This window comes from Falco rusticolus, chromosome 10 (genome assembly GCF_015220075.1).
Source record: "Falco rusticolus isolate bFalRus1 chromosome 10, bFalRus1.pri, whole genome shotgun sequence".
In the NCBI taxonomy this organism is placed as follows: Eukaryota; Metazoa; Chordata; class Aves; order Falconiformes; family Falconidae; genus Falco; species Falco rusticolus.
The window spans coordinates 7004502-7022193 of record NC_051196.1 but is presented as its reverse complement, the minus strand read 5'-3'; the positions used below and the strand labels follow the sequence as shown (position 1 = coordinate 7022193).

The window sequence follows — 17692 nt, the reverse complement described above, 5'->3', positions numbered from 1 at the left end:
ATGGTTTTGTAAATTGCCTATAAGCTTAGCAAATATGACATAGGGACCCACAGGAGATCTCAATCATATCACATTTCCACCTTCTGAGTGCTAGTAAATAACTTTTGGTCTTAATATGCTTAAAAGAAAAAAATATATAGAAAAATTAATGCAAATGTCTGTTGTGCAAAGCCTAAAAAAAACCCAGACGTGAGTAGTTTTACCTTAATTTTTTAAAATATGTGTGCTTAATGCAGGTCAATGATATCAACAGTCATGGTATAGAATGGAGCAATGAAAATGATCGCCTACTGGCCTGTCAAATATGCATCAAACTGGCAGATATTAATGGCCCAGCAAAAGTTAGAGAGCTGCATCTGAAATGGACAGAAGGCATTGTTAATGAATTTTATGAACAGGTGGGTATGGAAAGTGCAATTTACTATTTTTTTTACTGATAGATGATCAGTTCTTTGCATTACTAAATGTGTAACTAAATTAAACATTACTCCTTGTATTAAATCTTCAGGTAAGATATTTCCATCTTCTCTTCTTGGACACTGAAAATATATTTTTATAGGTAGCATACTAACATAATCTTTTTACTTCCTATCAATTGTTTTATAAGCTTGAAAACAAGCCCCCTGCCAAGGTTGTCAGTTTTTAATGTATGAAGTTTATTTTCTTTTGGGTTTGTGTTTTTTTATTTATTTATTTATTGTTGTCTTAGGATGATGCTAATAAACCTAAATAATTTCTTCTACTTTGGAAGTTAAGTTCATTAGTATGTTTCCAGGCCAAAGATTATGTATAGAATCCACAAAACTAGAAATGTAGTCAACTAACTCTTACTGCAAAGACAGAAGGTATTGCAAAACTTTCAAAATTAAATAATAAAAATACACATTAGTAACAAACAGTATTAAATGTAGATAAGTTATTTACAGTGGAACTCCTGGTAAATAATCCTATCAAGACTGGAGAAAAGTCAGAAATTATTTTGCCTATTTTTACATTTACAACTTCTGTAAGCCCCCCCCCTCCCTATATTTTACATTTCTACTCTAATATTTTCCTGTAGTGAATTTTCTGAGGAGTTAACTACTTATGAGGTAACAACTAAGGATTGAAAAATACTTTTTCAAATTAGGAAGATAAAAGTAAACAACAAAATCACTTGGGAGATTTAAGCAATGCCAATAATAATCTGAAGCGCTTACACTTCCTCGTAAAACCTTAGTATTCCAGGTTACTCTTTTAGGAAAAAAATTTTTGTAAAACAATCAGTTCCACAGAAGAGAAGTGCTGAGGTAAGTTATTATAACTCAGAGTTGTGTATACGCAACTGTTCAATTTTTTTTTCTTCTCCCATTTATAAAATAGAAAAAAAAAAAAAAAAGAAACCAAAACAAAACCACCTTATTCTGGATGTTATAGCTCATTTCGTTGTTCTATTACTTTTGGGGGAAGTCATTTACCAGAATGCCTTGCTCTAGCTGAGTACTTTCCCATTTTCTCTGTTCATCAGCTCAGCAATTGAAGTCAAATCTCTGCTTACCCTGAAGCCACCCTGTGAAGGCAGAGGAGTAGCAGCTCCAGTAGAACTAGGTCTTCATCCGTGCACAAGGGTATATTGCAGCAAAGCTGAAGGCAGGATTATGTGCTATGCAAGTCTGAGCCATAATGTGTCTTTATTTTTAATTGGCCTAATCACATTTTCATTCACTTAGCCTATACTATTATTGTCTCTGCTAAAAAGATGTAGTCCATGTGATGGTTACTTGGTTCCTTAAAAGTAATCTTTAAAATAAAAATTGAAAGTTAAGTTTGTGAGAAGTTCTGATAATTTTTTTCATTACTTTTTCAGGGTGATGAAGAAGCAAGTCTTGGGTTACCTATAAGCCCCTTCATGGATCGTTCTTCTCCACAGCTTGCAAAACTGCAAGAGTCTTTCATCACTCACATAGTTGGCCCTCTTTGTAATTCCTATAATGCAGCCGGGCTGCTTCCAGGACAATGGGTTGATGAAGAGGAGGATGCAGAAAGTACTGATGATGAAGATGGAGCACAGTTAGAGAGTGATGACGAAGACATGGAAGATGATCTTATTTTAAGTAAGTTTCTGTATTTTGGTTGGCACATACAGTTGTTATTTTAACAGATTCAGACATAGCAATGATGGTTGAAGTTGTATAGTGCAAATAGTGTAGATTTTGCAATTATGCTGCTTCATAAATTTTGCTCTTCTAACAAATTTTTTGTTAATACCAGGAGACTTGCAATTTGAAACAGAAACTCATTGCTACCTTTTGCCATGTCATTATTTAAATATTCTGAATAAGCATCCACATGTTTTGCTCAAATTTACATCCCTCTCACAATGTGCCATTTGTTTTGTGTGTGTAAAATACAATTACTTCGAATCTCAAACAATCAAATATGCTTATAATTTTACAGAAGCTCAAAGAAAAAAAGGTAGACGAATATTTTGCCAGCTAATACACCATCTCAGTGAAAATCACAAAATATGGAAGAAAGTGATTGAAGAGGAAGAAAAAAATAAAGCTGAAGGAGCTAAACTGCTGACTGAGATCTCATCTTTACCTCAATCAGATGAAATTCAGGTTATTGAGGAAGCTGATGAAGATGATGAGCAACAACTAGAAGACAAGACATGCTAAGAAAACTTCAGTGGTGTCCAGTATGATGATAGCCTACTTTTTTTTTTTTTTTCCCACTGTGCTGACTTTAGCCTGACACAGCTCACATAAAATTGAAAGGCCTTAATACTGTGAGAGGATTCTTTCTGCTCTAGTGGAATCCCACTCCTATGCACTTTCATCACAAAGAATATGAAACTTTATTCAAAGATTGAGTATTGTATACCCTGATGCAAAATTCTTTATGCCTTAGTTGGTATAAAATATCCTGATATAATGCTGCCTTGCTGAATATGGAACTCTTCTTTTCTTTGAGGTACCTGCAATTTTTAAAAACATTCAGTAACTTCAATTACCAAAGTGGCAAGAAATTTTTGCTAACAAGGAAATGTGGGATGGATCCTAATTGTCTTGAGTTACTTCATGTTGTTTTTGAACATGAATGAGAAAAGTCTGTGCCTATATAAAAACTATGTAACTGTTGCAGTGCAAGCCTGTTGTGGGGTGTCTACTTAGTGCAGTAGTGTGCTTAATGTAGCCATCTCAGAGCAACTGTTCAAGGACTGTGACAAATGCTGAATTCTGATATTTGTGGTTTAAAAAAGAAAAAAAAATATCCAGGTGCATCTATTTCTGATGCTTTTTATTATTGTGCATAATCTGATGTTTTATTTTTGCAGAAAATATTCAGGTTTGCAGTGGATGTTCATGATAATTCATTGAATGCAAGGCCATTATCTTCTGTTGCCTTGCTGTTTTGTGGTAGAACATTAAAAACCTGTTCAGCTTACTTAACTTATTAAGGAATTTTATTCTTTTAGTCATAATGCTATATTTCCTGCGCTTACTCAGGTTCCTGTTTAAAAACAAGTCAACCACATCATAGATTTTTATCTTGAACCGATTTCCGGCATTAAATTTTAAGGAAACAAGATCATATTTCATTTATACTTTGTATGTAAAACTTTAGGAGAATTAAAGATTTTTTTTTTAAAAAAGAGACTTAAACTACTGTTTCAAAATTGCTAGTGTATTTTAATGTGCCAAACATCTTTTCTTCTATCACAGACATAGCTTATATTGTCTTCAAGTTTGATATACATCCTGAAATGTATATATGGAAAGCAGAACATGAAAACTTCGTATAAAGCCTAATAGTAAGGTAAACAACACTGTACTAAATTACATTTTAGATTGTTGAGTTTTTAAAAAAGAAAGTTAGACATTCCACACAAATACATTTTTAGGAACACTACCATTGTAGGTCAAATAAAAAATAATAAAAAAAAGAGCGTAAATTAGGCTACAAGTATGCAAGCCACAAATAAAGCTAGTTTTAAAAGTGCAGCTTTTAGTGCTAAACAATTATATGCTGTGCAGTTGAATAAAAGCAAATGCACACATGCGCAAGTTGCTAAATATATCTTAGCATATTTGTGTTTACATCAGGTGACCTGAAAAAAAAAAGTGACATTCCTAAGATAACTTCGTGTAAATTGTATTGCACTGTCTTAGACAAACAAACTTTTATTCTGCTCTTCCAATTGGCCAGTTTAAATAACTGAAAAGGATTATTATTTTTTTATTTTCCACTAATAAGCTTTTTGTTGATCCATTTAGAAGACCACTGAGATGTGCTTTTGCTATATTATATATTCAGTGCCAAATCCCCCTTTGCTGCCATTATTACTATCACTGCGGTTTTTGTAACATGAGCAGTGTTAAAAACAGATATTTCTGTCATTAATAAAATGTTGCACTATTGAAGCTGGCACTTACTGATCATTCACTTGTATTTTACATTTCTTGTTCATATGTTTTCCTAAGAAGTAATCTGAAGACTACAGAAATTATGCTTGTTTAAGTATGCTGTATTCTCAGCATTTTGTGTTTAGCCTACGTGTTTGTATATAAAAAAAAATCACTTTAATGCTGTTTAGTTTCAGTTTGCTTTAACTGAGAAAAGATGCAGATAAGCTTGTCTAAAGTTACTGTTATATTATTTTACATGACAGTTTTCCATTTAGTTTCCTTTTTAAAAATTAAAAACTAATATAAAGAAAGAATAAGAAGGTAAAAATAACATTTTATCTTTTACAAAGGCACTGGCAGCATTTATATCTGGTGACAACATCGCCAGCAACTTTCTTATCTCAGGTTTCCCTTAAATTCTTTAGAAATACTGAAGCAATTCTTAAATTCAGAAACAAGTAGCAAACCTCGGTGTTTAATAAACTATAAGGCTAATATGTATCTCCAATTAGCTATTTTCAAGTTACAATAGTTTGCTTCACAGATATGTTTCATTAGGAATGTATTCAAAATCCACTTTAAAATGCCTGTTATTTATGTATATGTAGTATGTGACATTGTTACTCTAAGAGCAAGGGGAAAAAATGTACAAATGTCATGAAAGTTTGTTTCAGGGCATGCTTGCAGAAGTGGTTGTAACTGTAACTGAAGGTGTCTGAATCTTTCAAAAACAGTAATGCAGGGTCATTTGAATGTTGATTGAGCTGTTGTCAACAGTAATATATCTCCTTATGAGGCATGTCCCTCTTCTTCTGCTAACAACCCACTGACAAATTACAACCAATTTAAATCTGTGACCACACTTCAGTTCACAGCTGACAAGGGATGCTAAGGAGCACAGAAAAGCACACAAAAGAACATACTCAAAATACTTTAGAAAGAAACACTCACCACTTTTATTTGTCAAGAATCAGGCCAAATGAACTTACACTGAAGTTTATGCTGCTACAGTAGATATACCTTTTATGGATAATATTCTCAGGTTGAAGTCTTCAGCCCCTTTCCTATCAAGAGTCTCCCATCTCCTCTTTGCCTTCTTTTACAATCTGTGTTGGATTACTTGCTCCTATGCATACAGCGCATACAGAACTATACAACAAAGTTTTCTGTAAGGACCAAATTCCCTCCACGCCTCTGGGGACTTCTGGATGTTATGGTGGTACTAAATTAGTCAAATGAACTACTTGGATCCTCTTCCTCCAAGACAAAGTTAGATGGTGAGTTAATGCAAAATTAGACTGGTGTAACATTATTTAAGGTAAGTCCAAATTGACAAAGTTTGTGCAAGACCTGATTTACTCTGTACGTAGAACCATTTCATCTCTGTGCTTCCGTCATTCAATTTTAACTACAACCAGTGGCAAGTGAATCAACATGAGGAATTAGCAGAATTCAAGAGCTCGCTTTTAGCTTTGGCACTTCTTCCTGGGTAGTCATAGTTGAGACTGAGCTTCTGGTTCTTCTAAAAGTATACAAAGTTGAGGTAATGCAGTTTGTAGCACTAACATTCACAGGGCAGTACTTTCCCTTTTGTCAACAAAAAAAAAAAAAAAAAAAAAAAAAGAGAGAAAGTATGAGAGGTGCAGAATTGGAAGTGTCTCATACACTGGTGAGTGTGAGATCAGGAATCCCAGTCTGAAATATGTTTTGGAGTAAAAGGATGGAATTATCTTAGGTGATGAGAATTAGAAAGAAAACATAAGGATGGCATACACATAAAAGCATATCTTATTCTGAAGAGAAGACACTGTTTATTGTTTCAAGCCAGTTAATTGTCTTCAAAAAAATATGTAAACAGGATATCTTTGGTAGCTCAGAATATTTGGATTGTTAGAAATTAAATGAAAATAGAAATGAAAATTAAATTATGCTCCTACTAACAATAGAATTATCATAACTGAAGTTGTGGTGCAAGTTTAAGAAAATTGATTTTTCTGTGGCCAATAGAGATTAGATGAGAGAAAATAAATATATGAAATGTATTAAATGAGGTGGAAGAAGTATGATCAAGGCAGTGTTTTATTTTGCTTTTTTTCCTCCAGCTTTCTTCAGAATTGTTTCTGGACAACGTACTGCTTCATGTCTGTTTTAAGGCAATTGAGGTAATGAATTGCTTTCATTTTTGCAATGAAGAATTTTCCTTTCAATATCTTCTGAAGCAAGACTTTAACTTGCCGTAAGAATAATAACTGCAGATTCTTAGAGATGAAGCTGGCAAAAGAACACAACTGTTAACTCGTCCCTACCTGATCTTAATTTGATAGGGCTATAAGCAATTAGTACTTTTGTCCTTTGCTAAAGGAAAAAGAATAATGTCTTGTATTTCAGAGGAAAGAGGAAAGAAAGCTTATGGACTAAGCTGCCATAGGATAAATATTCCAGTGCACTTGAGTTTCTAGTTGGCAGCAACCCTCCTGGCATAGTGTACATTCCCCAAATCTTTATGAATTCAGCTGATAGATATGTAACTGAGCAATCAGTCTCAATGGTTTTGTTGTCAATTGTTACTCTCATTTCTCTAAAACATTGCTGGCTTGGACTTGAAATAATACTTCTGATTACTCTCTTACTTGCAATACTCTCACAAACAAAAAAATAGAGTAACTAGCAATTGCTTGTTTTGTTAATAATAGCATTAAGCTATAGAAAGCAGTTCCAGCAAAGAAGAAACTGGTTTTCTTTTGTACTGAGATTGAAACATCTGTCCAGAAATTGGATGACTTTAAGTGCTATTGTTGTGATACAGTCAGGATACTGAATAATGATGCTTAATGTATTTTTAAGTGATTGACACTTATTTGGTTATATGTGACACTACAGACACGCTTTAAAAAGAGCACAACACAATCAGAAATCTTTGACCGGAAGGTTTCTTTTGGAATCTGTACACTGTGAGTCATCTTTTGATTTCTGTACTTCAAAACGTCACAGGTAATAGCAACTGGTGTCTGTGATAGGTTCTACTATGCAGGCTGTATTACCTGGCAGAATGTTACTATCTGTGAAATCTAAGTAGAGAGAGCAAAAGTCCTACACAGAGAAGAAACCTTCTGCCTTCTGGTTCATCTGTGAAGTTTCAGAAAAATAGAAATGTGTGACATGAAACCAATAGAGCCTTTAAATAACAGTGAGAGAGCATAGCGTTTCAAGTGATTCCTACCATTCACCTTGTGATTTGTCCATGTTCTAAATATCTTGCCAAAAAACAGGTGGTGAGTCACTTCTGAGTCATCTCTCCAGATCAGCAGAACCCTTTGCACCTTGAATGAGATCAAAGTCTTTTCATTTTATTTGCATATAAAACAAAGACTAATGCTTAGCTTAAAATGTAAGTATTATACCAAACATCCAAAGGGTAAGCCTGACATTACTTACTGCACATGGGGAGCAGACTGCAGACTGTCACCTGTGCCAGTTAGATGTGAAAACTTGCTCCTATATGTGGTCATTCAAATGGACTTAGTATACCCTTCTCTTATCACGACATTCATTCTACTATAATTTATTAATCTCTTGGTATTGTCCATTTATCTTACTCATATATTAACTAAGCTTTCAGTAAAAAAAAATGAATGAAGGAGCCCTCCTATTCATCTTTGAGAAGGGGTTTGTAGTAATTTTATTCTATTCATCATAAATAAGGCATTACCAAAATGCTGTTTCGCATTTCAGATGTCACAGCCCAGGAAAAATATCCGCCCATTAGACAGACTACATAATTCCAGTACAGACCAGTGAGACTAACCAGAAATAGGGAAGACAGCCTAAAGAGAAGGAGAAAGATAAAATTAATTCAAGAGGCTTTTCTGAGTCTAGAGAAGATGAGACTTAAAAAAGGTATCCTAAAGTTTCAAATACTTAATAGTGCTGCTTCAAAGAGCAAAGTAATTAGAACAAGGCTTTCAGTGTTCATAGTTTAAGACAAGTAGTAGCAGCTTTAGATTGCAAAAAGGAAGATTCAGGCTCAACATGGCTAATTGTCTAAGGACTGAGGGGGCTATGACTCACTGAAATAGAATACCTTGGAGTATTAAGGAAGGGAAGTCTTTGAAAATAATTTAAAAAAAAAAAGTCTGAAAAACAGTTTTCAGAAAAACATATTACCAGTCAGATGGGTGAACTGCATAACTTACTGAGATCCTTTCTGGACCTAGTTTTTCAGTACTACGATTAGAGATGAGATCTGATATGGATCACTTTAAATACCAATAAGAAAATGTGCACAATGATAGAAAATAGTCAAATAATAACATTCAGCCAACAGGAATTGGCTATGTCAACTGAACCTCTATTTCAGTGAATATTAGAAGCTTTTAATTTATGGAGTATTTATTATATCTCCCACCAGAAATACTATATTTATTTGTTAAGGGAGACAGCTAGAATCCTTTTGAAAAAACAGACAAAGTTTGAAGCTCAGCCAGAATTAAGACTCTGTCTAGTTGTCAGTTTATGAATAAATGGAAAAGCAGTAGCCAAAATATTTTAAAAATATACGATTGTCTAAAATTAGTTTGCTAAAGCTTATTACATCTTATTTTTTGGTCAGGCTATGTGGTCCTTTCTAGATCTTAAGGAAGTGCATACTTTGGGAGGTGTTGGGTGCTTTTTAAAATGATGTAATTCATATAATTACAAAGATGATTAGTTTAAGCAGGTGGGGATTTTTAGATAAATTTTATCCCTTAGCACTCAGTTTTATTGCAATCGGCAATGAATTCTTACAGTCTGTTTTCAAATATATGACATTCATTATGACATGAAGAATATTCTATAGACTGTCTACAATTTGCAATAAAGTAAATGCAATATTAAGCTATGTTGCATTTCCCTCTATACTGTGGCAGTTTAGACTGTGCATTGAGAGAGAAACAGTATGTCTTTATACAACATAAAATACAATGGAACAAGATCTGAAGATGCCTTGAAGGGGCTTTAAAAAGCAACATTTATGCTTCCGAAAAAAGAACAATTAAATCAGGTTACACAAGTCTATGCAGGCACAAGAAGGGTCATAAGTACTTATGTTTTTCTTGGAGAAATGAGGCTTACAAAACTCTGCTGTGGTGCATGTTCACAAGTATTATTATTTTAACTAGCTTATTGTGCATGTTGATGAGAACTAAAAGGGAATTTGGACTCCTTAAACAGGGATGTGTGTGGAGAAAAGAGAATTATTCTCAGGTAATTAAGATGTTTTGTCAATAAGTGATTCTATTACCTAACTTTCATTCCTTATTGGTATGAAATCCTACCTGCATTACCTATATTAGTGAAGGACCTGAACAACATCCTTTATTCCCTTGTTTTAATGAGGGTATGAGAGTGTCCATGGGGCATACAGCATGGACCCTGTTGTCTAAATGCTAATGGTGGGACTAATGTTGTTCAGCATCCTAACAAATTACCTGTGTTTTAAAAAGCTAATCTTTTTTTATATGTAATATTTTTTTCATGCTTCTGATAAGTCATAGTCTACACAAATCAAAAATATTTTTTTAAGATTTTTAATGTGACCATAGAAGGAAGTCAGCACTTGAAAACAGCGAGGAAATAAATACTAAGTTTATTCTGTTTTCTGTTATATTACTATAGGCTGGTATATATCACATGTAAAGTTTTAGGCAAGCAGCCATCTGCTGCGGTAATAGTAAACTATTGGATTAGATTGCACATTCCTGATATGCTCCATTATTTTAATGGATTTAATCTATTTGGAATGTTACTTATTCGGAAGAATGTAACAAACGTAATGTCTCCTGAAGTCTGGCAGTCTTCCTAAGAAATGACCACTCCGAGTATGGGTTCTGCCTAATTCTAATGACATCGACATTGAGATAGTTGAGAGCCTTCAAAAATATCTAAGGGGATAATCTAGAAATGGAAGAATCTGCTGATCCTCAAATTGTGTTGTATGAAAGGGCAGAATAAGGCATAATATTTCCAGAACAGAAGTTTAATTTGATCTTGATTAGACAAAGGTTTGAATTATGAGGCCCAATGCAAAAAAAAAAACCAACCCAAAACACGAGACATCTAGCTGCTATGAAAATGCATGTCTGTCGCTTCACAGACCAATTTATCCTGAGAGTTTACCTTTAGACTCTCAGTGAATAGTCCACTGTACTTGGCTGTGTTGTCTTTTCATCATTCCATCTATCTCACCTAAAGATAAATTCTGATCTGGCATCTTCACCATTATGATTTTTTTTTCCTGTTTATCCTTAATCCTTATATTTTTCCATTCAATGCATTGCTGAAAAATTTACATAATCTCATTTTCACCCCTTTTTCAAAGTGATTTGACTGCCTTGTGTTGCATTCTCTCTGAACTTGCTACTTTTCAGGTGAATGTGCTATCTTAATGACAACATAATCTGCCCCATCTACTCACTAGTGCCTGTAAAAACCATTAGGGTCAATTCAGGCTAAAAAAAATGCAGATTAATAGTTTATTTTCACTATTCAGACGGTCTGAATCAGACTTAGATTCAGAATCTAGTTGTGTAGCAGGACATACTACATCGAGAAAAGACCTGCTTGCTATGTGAGCTCAGGCTGCTTTAATACTTGAAAACCTGGCAGTGGTTTGGAGTTCAGATGAACAGTACATTTCATAAGCTGCTGATCAAGACAAGAGGGACTACTGTAAACTTAGGTAGTTTACTTGTTATATTGAAGACAGTTCAAATTAAAACCAGAGCACCGAAGAAAGGTCTCATAACTGATTTTAAAATTTCTGTAACGATCCAGGGAATAACTATTGTTACTGCTAGTTATATAGCTTATTCTTCATCTAAAGCTGTTCCCTGTTCCTAGTTTAAAGATGTTTCACCTTGACTTCTATTTCTATTCTTGTCTACCTCCTGAAGAGATCTTTTATCAACTTTTTGTTCTCTTTTTGTTCTCTGATTAGACTGTAATTAAGGCACTTAATCATGTAATTCATTTGGTAAACTAAGCAAATGAATTGTCTTAAATGTGTCACTAGCCAGTATGTTCTACAGTACATTGCTGTGGTGTATATTCTGGAGACATGCATGAGCCTTCAGCTATCCAAACACTTTCTAACAGTGCCAGTATATCACCAAGTCTGAAATAATAAATCATTCTGAAATGGAAGAGTATTAGCTTGAATGTGGCGCTGCCCTGCTATGATCACATACTATTTGGTCAGTTCATTAATCAGTAGAAGTACCTTGTAGCAAATCCAGAATATATAGCATAAGCATATTGTTAGTAGTTTTTACAGCTTTACAGGGAGACTACTAACTCCATCAGTTATAGACAACAGAACAAGGCACACAGTATTCAAGGAATGCTTATGCCAGCACCAAATACATATATAGTTTTTGTATCTGTTAATGATTGGACTCGATCTTAAAGGTCTTTTCCAACCTTAAATGATTCTATGATTCCGTCCTCACTCAATATTCTGTCAACACAAGATCTTTTGGCTGCACAAAGTTCATCTTTAGCTAACAACCCGCTATGGATCCCAAGCTCTTTCAGAATTACAGCTTTTTGATATAGATTTCCTCATTCTATGCCTGTTTTCTGTGTCATTGGCTCTTAGACATCTGAATGATCTGAATTTATATTTGGACACATCCAAAAAGGCCAGATTCCAGAAGGAAAGACCTTCTTTCTATTGATACTGGATCTGGCCCACAGGAGGTCAAAAACATACTCTGAAATTAAAAGATTGTAGTGTGAGTGTATCACAGGAATGTAAACCAACTGAATTCTTTTCAGAATTACAATTTTATAACTTCTGCAACATTACTAGAAAAGAGTGATCTTGTATTGGAAACTTACCTGCACGATGATGATGTCTAAGGAGGGATCACCAGCACAAATGCAGAAAGGTCCATGACTTTACCTCAAGCTCTGATCAAGTCTAGTTACAGGTAAGGAACATTTGGAGAGAGATACTGAATATGGCTGAATAGAGACAATGCTAAATTCCTGCAGCGTAAAGTCAGTGCACATCTGATCATCCTGTGCAGTACTGTCATACTAGTTATCAACACTGCCTACATTGTGGATGCAGAATTACTCTCCCACTTGAAGTATATTCAAGTTTTCTTTGCAAGAAGACCTGGTATAGAGGAAAGGGAGGATCTCCATGCAGAGGAGCATGTGTTCAGCAATGTTAGATTCAGGAAATATACATGTCAGTAGGACGAAGAAAGGGGAATGAGCCCACAGGCATGCAGAGTGGTTGTTAAGGGTAGGTTGGGTTAATAAGCAGAGAAACTGTATTAGTGTGATGGCCATTACACAGCAGGTACCAATTAGGCTTCTCTTCCCTTGCAATCTGATCTGTGCAGTTCTGCAAAAGCCTGTACATCTCTAAAGCTAACCCCAGTATCTCACTGTGGACACTACTAAGAGCTGATTTGATACCTTACCTAGACCATTTGCTTCAGCAGTCTGTGTGGAACATGATCTGCAAATAAATGAGCTCACCTTAAGCACCTTGATGCAAAGTCACCTAGTTTGTCCTTGGCATGCTGAGTAACTTTGGAAGTTTGGACTGTCCAGTAACGTTATTTTGGATGACAAGTCTGTTCCCTCAATATATACAGAAACTACACAGGGAGATATTTCTGTTCCTGCGGTGACAGCTGTTTTTTACCAGCTGTTGTCCAGCCACCTGCAGGCTAAAGATGTCATTGGCGTGGATCCCCGGGGCTGTTTAAGCAAGGTCCCTCAGCTAATGCCAGATCATGGTCCCACATAACCTAAATTATTCTGGGTGTACAGAGAGCATATGCACTTTGCTCTCTTTAAAGATTTCCAGGGCTCCTGGGCACCGCACTTCCCATTAGCCGTAATGCAGTGGCATATCCCCATAGCAGAAGGAACTGCTGGTTCTGCCCAGCGAAAAGGCAATTTGCTTCGCAGGTTCGGTTCATGTTCCCTGCGGTGATACTCAAGACATGGACAAGGAAGAGCACATCTTCCAGGCATATTTTAGCTTTTAAGTCACTGCAGATATTAACCCTGAAAAAAATTACCACAGTTCTATGATACACTTAGTTTAAGGTTGAAAAAAGCAGGCTCTTTGTAAATTCCAGTCTGAAATAGCACTTTGGCTGCTACAGATACAGTGATTTCTGGTACTTAGTCTGACAAAATCTCCCAATTCAATCCAGAAATGTCATAAGAAGAACTGTAATTATTTTTCCAGATAAACCCCTCATGCTTCATAATGATTTGTAAATAACTGCAAAAATTATAACACATTGTCTTTTTGCTTTCAATCTACACTCTTCTTCCCTATTTATCGTTTTTCTCTTTATTTAACTTTCTCTCATTTTCCAGATGACATGACCAATCCTCTGGACAGTTATTAGTTTCCATTAAAACATTATACACTTGACAGTGTGCACCTAACATTAAAATACATGCTATATTATAAACATCAGCTATAATGTTCTCCATTTCCCCTGTTTCCATGCTATCATTTTCTTATTAAGAGAAATGGAGATCTAAGACATGAGAGAGATTGTTCATTGAAAAAAAAGATGTAGCTACATCCTGGCATATAGTTCAAGTTAGTGAACTATTTCTAGTATGTACTGGAAAACTAACAAAGAAGCATTATTGTGATTCTCTAGGTCTTTCTCTCACAACATATTCTTGATACACGTAAAGGATATATCACAATAAATTCAAACTATTTACTTTCAGAGAAGCACTAAAGTTTCTTCAACTTTTATGAAATCTCACTTTGTAGCGTTAATTTCTGAAGGTATAAGCTAATGAACCTTCCTGCATTTATTGGGTTCACACTAAGCTCAGGTTCACCAATATCACAGAAACTGGTGGAAGTTCAGGAAATTAGAGAGTAAGATTTTCTATAGTGTTCTTTCAGTGTCATATATGGCATCCTTGTAGTGTTCCCTTTTCAGATTCTGGGGATGCTGGCATGTCCAAGGTTAACCCACAAGCCCAAAGGATAGAGTTTTAGAAAGGAGGATTTCAGATACTGTGGTGGTATTGACTGCAGCTCTTGCATCAGTGTTAAGGGAATTTCCTGCTAGATAGCAAGATGTGTTACCCTGGGCTTGGACTTGTGTCTAGGAGTAGATCTAGGAATAGGCTGTATCTGAGAAACAGGGAAGAAAGCACACATTCCCATGGTACAGAAATGGCACAAAAGAGCTAAGGCACGGAACCTCTTCTAGAATTTCTGGTTTAAGGCAAGTATACAAAACCAGAGCCAAGACCCGGAAAATAGATGTAGGAGAAACATACAGCAGCTCATAATCTTCCTACTAGTATTACACCATAGTTGGCTGTGGAGACCTTTGAATGGGATATAGTAAACTAATACAATGGTGAGTTGACTGTATTCCCCTCCAATTAGCAGGATTTCTGTGATTATACTCAGAAAAGGCAACTAGTTATTGCTCAAGGAGAAATTAAAATAATTAAGTAAAGAATACAAAATCAAGTCTTAATCCTAAAATACCTGTTCCTTAAGAAAGACTGCTGAACTTAGTCTGCATTTACAAATACTGAACGAGACCCTAGAATAGCGCAAAGAACATTGCAGTAATCTCACAGGAAGGGAAAAAAGCTGAAGTGGTTTTTTTTCCTAGACAAACTAGAAAAAAGAATGATTCAAAACTATGCTGATTGAGAGCAGCAAAGGCAAGCTGAATATGCATTTTTAGCTACATTTACAGAAAAAAGTCCTTCACTGCCTTTGGGAATGACAGTGGAGTTACAGAGAAGGTATATGAAAATTTCTTCTTGTGGTTGTGATACACCTGTATGTGGAAACAGTGCTTCCACTTCTAAACTATCATCATGAATTCAAACGGCTAACTCTGCAAAAGACAAAAATGAGAAGGCTGTAAATACTGGAGGGAATAAAACTTAGGAAAATGGTGAAACCAAGAGAGCAATAAATGACATTAATAGACAGAAATTGAGAGGTTACAACTTTAAATCTCAAGAAATCTTTCCATCAGTATCTGAACACATTTTTGACCTAAATTATTAGTACATTTAAAGCCAGATAGGAAAAAATTCTGCAAATGGGAACAATCTTACCTTGACACATTACTTAATGTCTTTTTTCATCCTTAAATTCTACAAACAGAAAAAGATATACTGGTTAATATATCAGCCTTTAATCCTAAAACAATGCTAAACAGCAGCCAGCTATGCTAGATATTTCAGCTGTAGAAAACTCAACAGGAAATTCTGAACATTTGGGTGGCCGCTGATATTCATTACTAATCAGTCTAGCTACAATGGGGAAATTCCAGAGGACTTGAAAAAACTACTCTTATGTCAGTATTTCAAATTACTAAATTGGATTGTGAGGCTAATTCTAAGTCAGAGGGGAAATAATGAAAAAGTTGATACAGAATGAAACATGTAAATATAACACTGATACAGATTTATAGAAAAGACAGCTTGTCAAATGTATTTGCTTAAATGAGACTGTAAGTTGGCAGATAATGGTAAAAGTTTGGATTGATATTCTGAGGCTTGTATAAGGCATTTTGATTTAGAAACCAGAATGACATATAATCAGTATGTTTCTTATTAAATGGATAAAAGACTAGTCAGGAGTTAGATCTCAAAATACCTCAGCAAAAGGGAATTATCACTGGTCAGCTGCATTTTGAGCACAGCCCCCACAAGAACTGGTTCTTGGGTTTTTTTAATCTTCCCCTCACTTCAATTAGGATTATTTGAATCATATTTTAACCAAAGAATGTCCTAGAGTTCTTGCAACACAGGAGGCAAGCCTAGATACTAAAAATCCTGTGGCTGTCTCATTTAAGAGCATGGGGTGGGATATAGGAAGAATTACCATGAGTCCAGAACTGTAGCAGTGAATTCTGTTCGGTATTCATACTGAACATATGTATTCATACTTCATACTGAAGGCACCTAAATCTGGTAGATGCCACAATTTTTACTTAAGCATTTCACAAGCGCTCAACGTCTACTTGCACAGGTATCCAGCAAAAAAAAAAACAACAAAAAAATATCGACTCCTAAACCCCAGTGTCTTAGGAGCGGTTTATTCACAGCTTTCATGGTGTGCCCAGTGCACAGCAGTCAGGCTTACCTCCTTCCTCTCCTTTCTGAATCTTATATCTTCTCTACAGAAAGGCAGTTACTCAGCAAGAGCAGCAGCCTGCCCACCTTCTTCAGAGCACCAGTTCTGCATGTGTTGGAGATGCTCTTTGCAGGAGATGTGGGTCTGACTGCCCTCAGGCACAGTAACCTGACCTGGACCAGCTGCATCTTGAGTCAATAGGCTATGATGTAAGTGGGCTAGCATTAGCTCTGTCTGATCCTTCTCTGTTGCTGTTTCAAAACAAAGAAAGTATTTTCTGCTCAGTATAAGATGAAAAATGTCAGGTCAGCAGAAAAACACCCAATCACTGCCTTTAAACTTTCCTGCATCTCCAAACTGAAGCATAAGCTGTATGAAGAGCAAGGTCTAATGTTCAGCCCTGTCCTTAAATGGCTGAGTGTGTGTTTTGTTCTGAACCGTATCCTGTGGCCTTACTTCTTCTCGCGTGGTGGGGACGAAACACATCATATTTAGAGTATCAGGTTCTCCTGCAGGGCCTGCGTGCATAAATCTTTATCTACTAATAACCATAAAGCAATAGCTGTCAGGAATAAAAAATGAAGCTGGAAGAAGTCAAGAGTGGCTGTTAGGCCTAAAACTTCTGCTTAAAATCCATTTAAAATATGTTCCTTCTACCCTATTCCACTCTCCCTTCCCAAAAGGTCTCTTCTCTTGTCAAACTCACGAGCAGCTTATTTTCTTGACTCCTAGTATAGTTGCATGTGTCTCTGGTAACACAAATGCTGCTTTTTCCAGACTACTTTAGTCTGGTAGACTAAGTCAACTTAATTCTTAGTAGACTAAGTAGGCTTAGTCTTAGGCAGAGTTTAATCATTGCATAACGCTTTGCGTGGGGAGGCAACAGAGATTGCTGCAATTGTCGGGAGTATGGCAATAATTGAACACTGTTGTTTAGTAACACGTTACAAAATGAGAAGCAAGCCATAAAAGATCTTAAAAAGTGAATTCACACAGTTCTTTGATTCACTAGAAAATTACGACCAACTGGGATAATAGGGCAAGGAGAAGGAAGGATTAAAATGCTTAAATATACAATTTGTTTACCAAGGTTGGAAAATATAGTTTATTCTGAGTTACAAAAATTTAGATACCTTTAAAACCTTTT

The 17692-nt window shown here is 35.5% G+C and overlaps 1 protein-coding gene across 3 annotated transcripts in view; it reads left to right on the top strand.

Annotated features, from left to right (window-relative positions):
• PDE3B (phosphodiesterase 3B) overlaps window positions 1-17692 on the top strand; it is a 109838-nt gene that overhangs the window by 83585 nt on the left and 8561 nt on the right. Inside the window, exons 14-19 of one of the 3 annotated variants that reach the window (XR_005106572.1) lie at window positions 237-398; window positions 1847-2093; window positions 2437-2955; window positions 3708-5668; window positions 6494-12361; window positions 16595-16754. Coding sequence is in view for 1 of the 3 variants with exons in the window: in XM_037403092.1 (XP_037258989.1) it covers window positions 237-398; window positions 1847-2093; window positions 2437-2660 (633 nt within the window). In the remaining 2 variants the exon portion in view is untranslated. Of the gene's footprint in view, window positions 1-236; window positions 399-1507; window positions 1608-1846; window positions 2094-2436; window positions 5669-6493; window positions 12362-16594; window positions 16755-17692 lie in introns of those variants that run through there. The other 2 variants (XR_005106573.1, XM_037403092.1) reach the window with 2 other exon arrangements.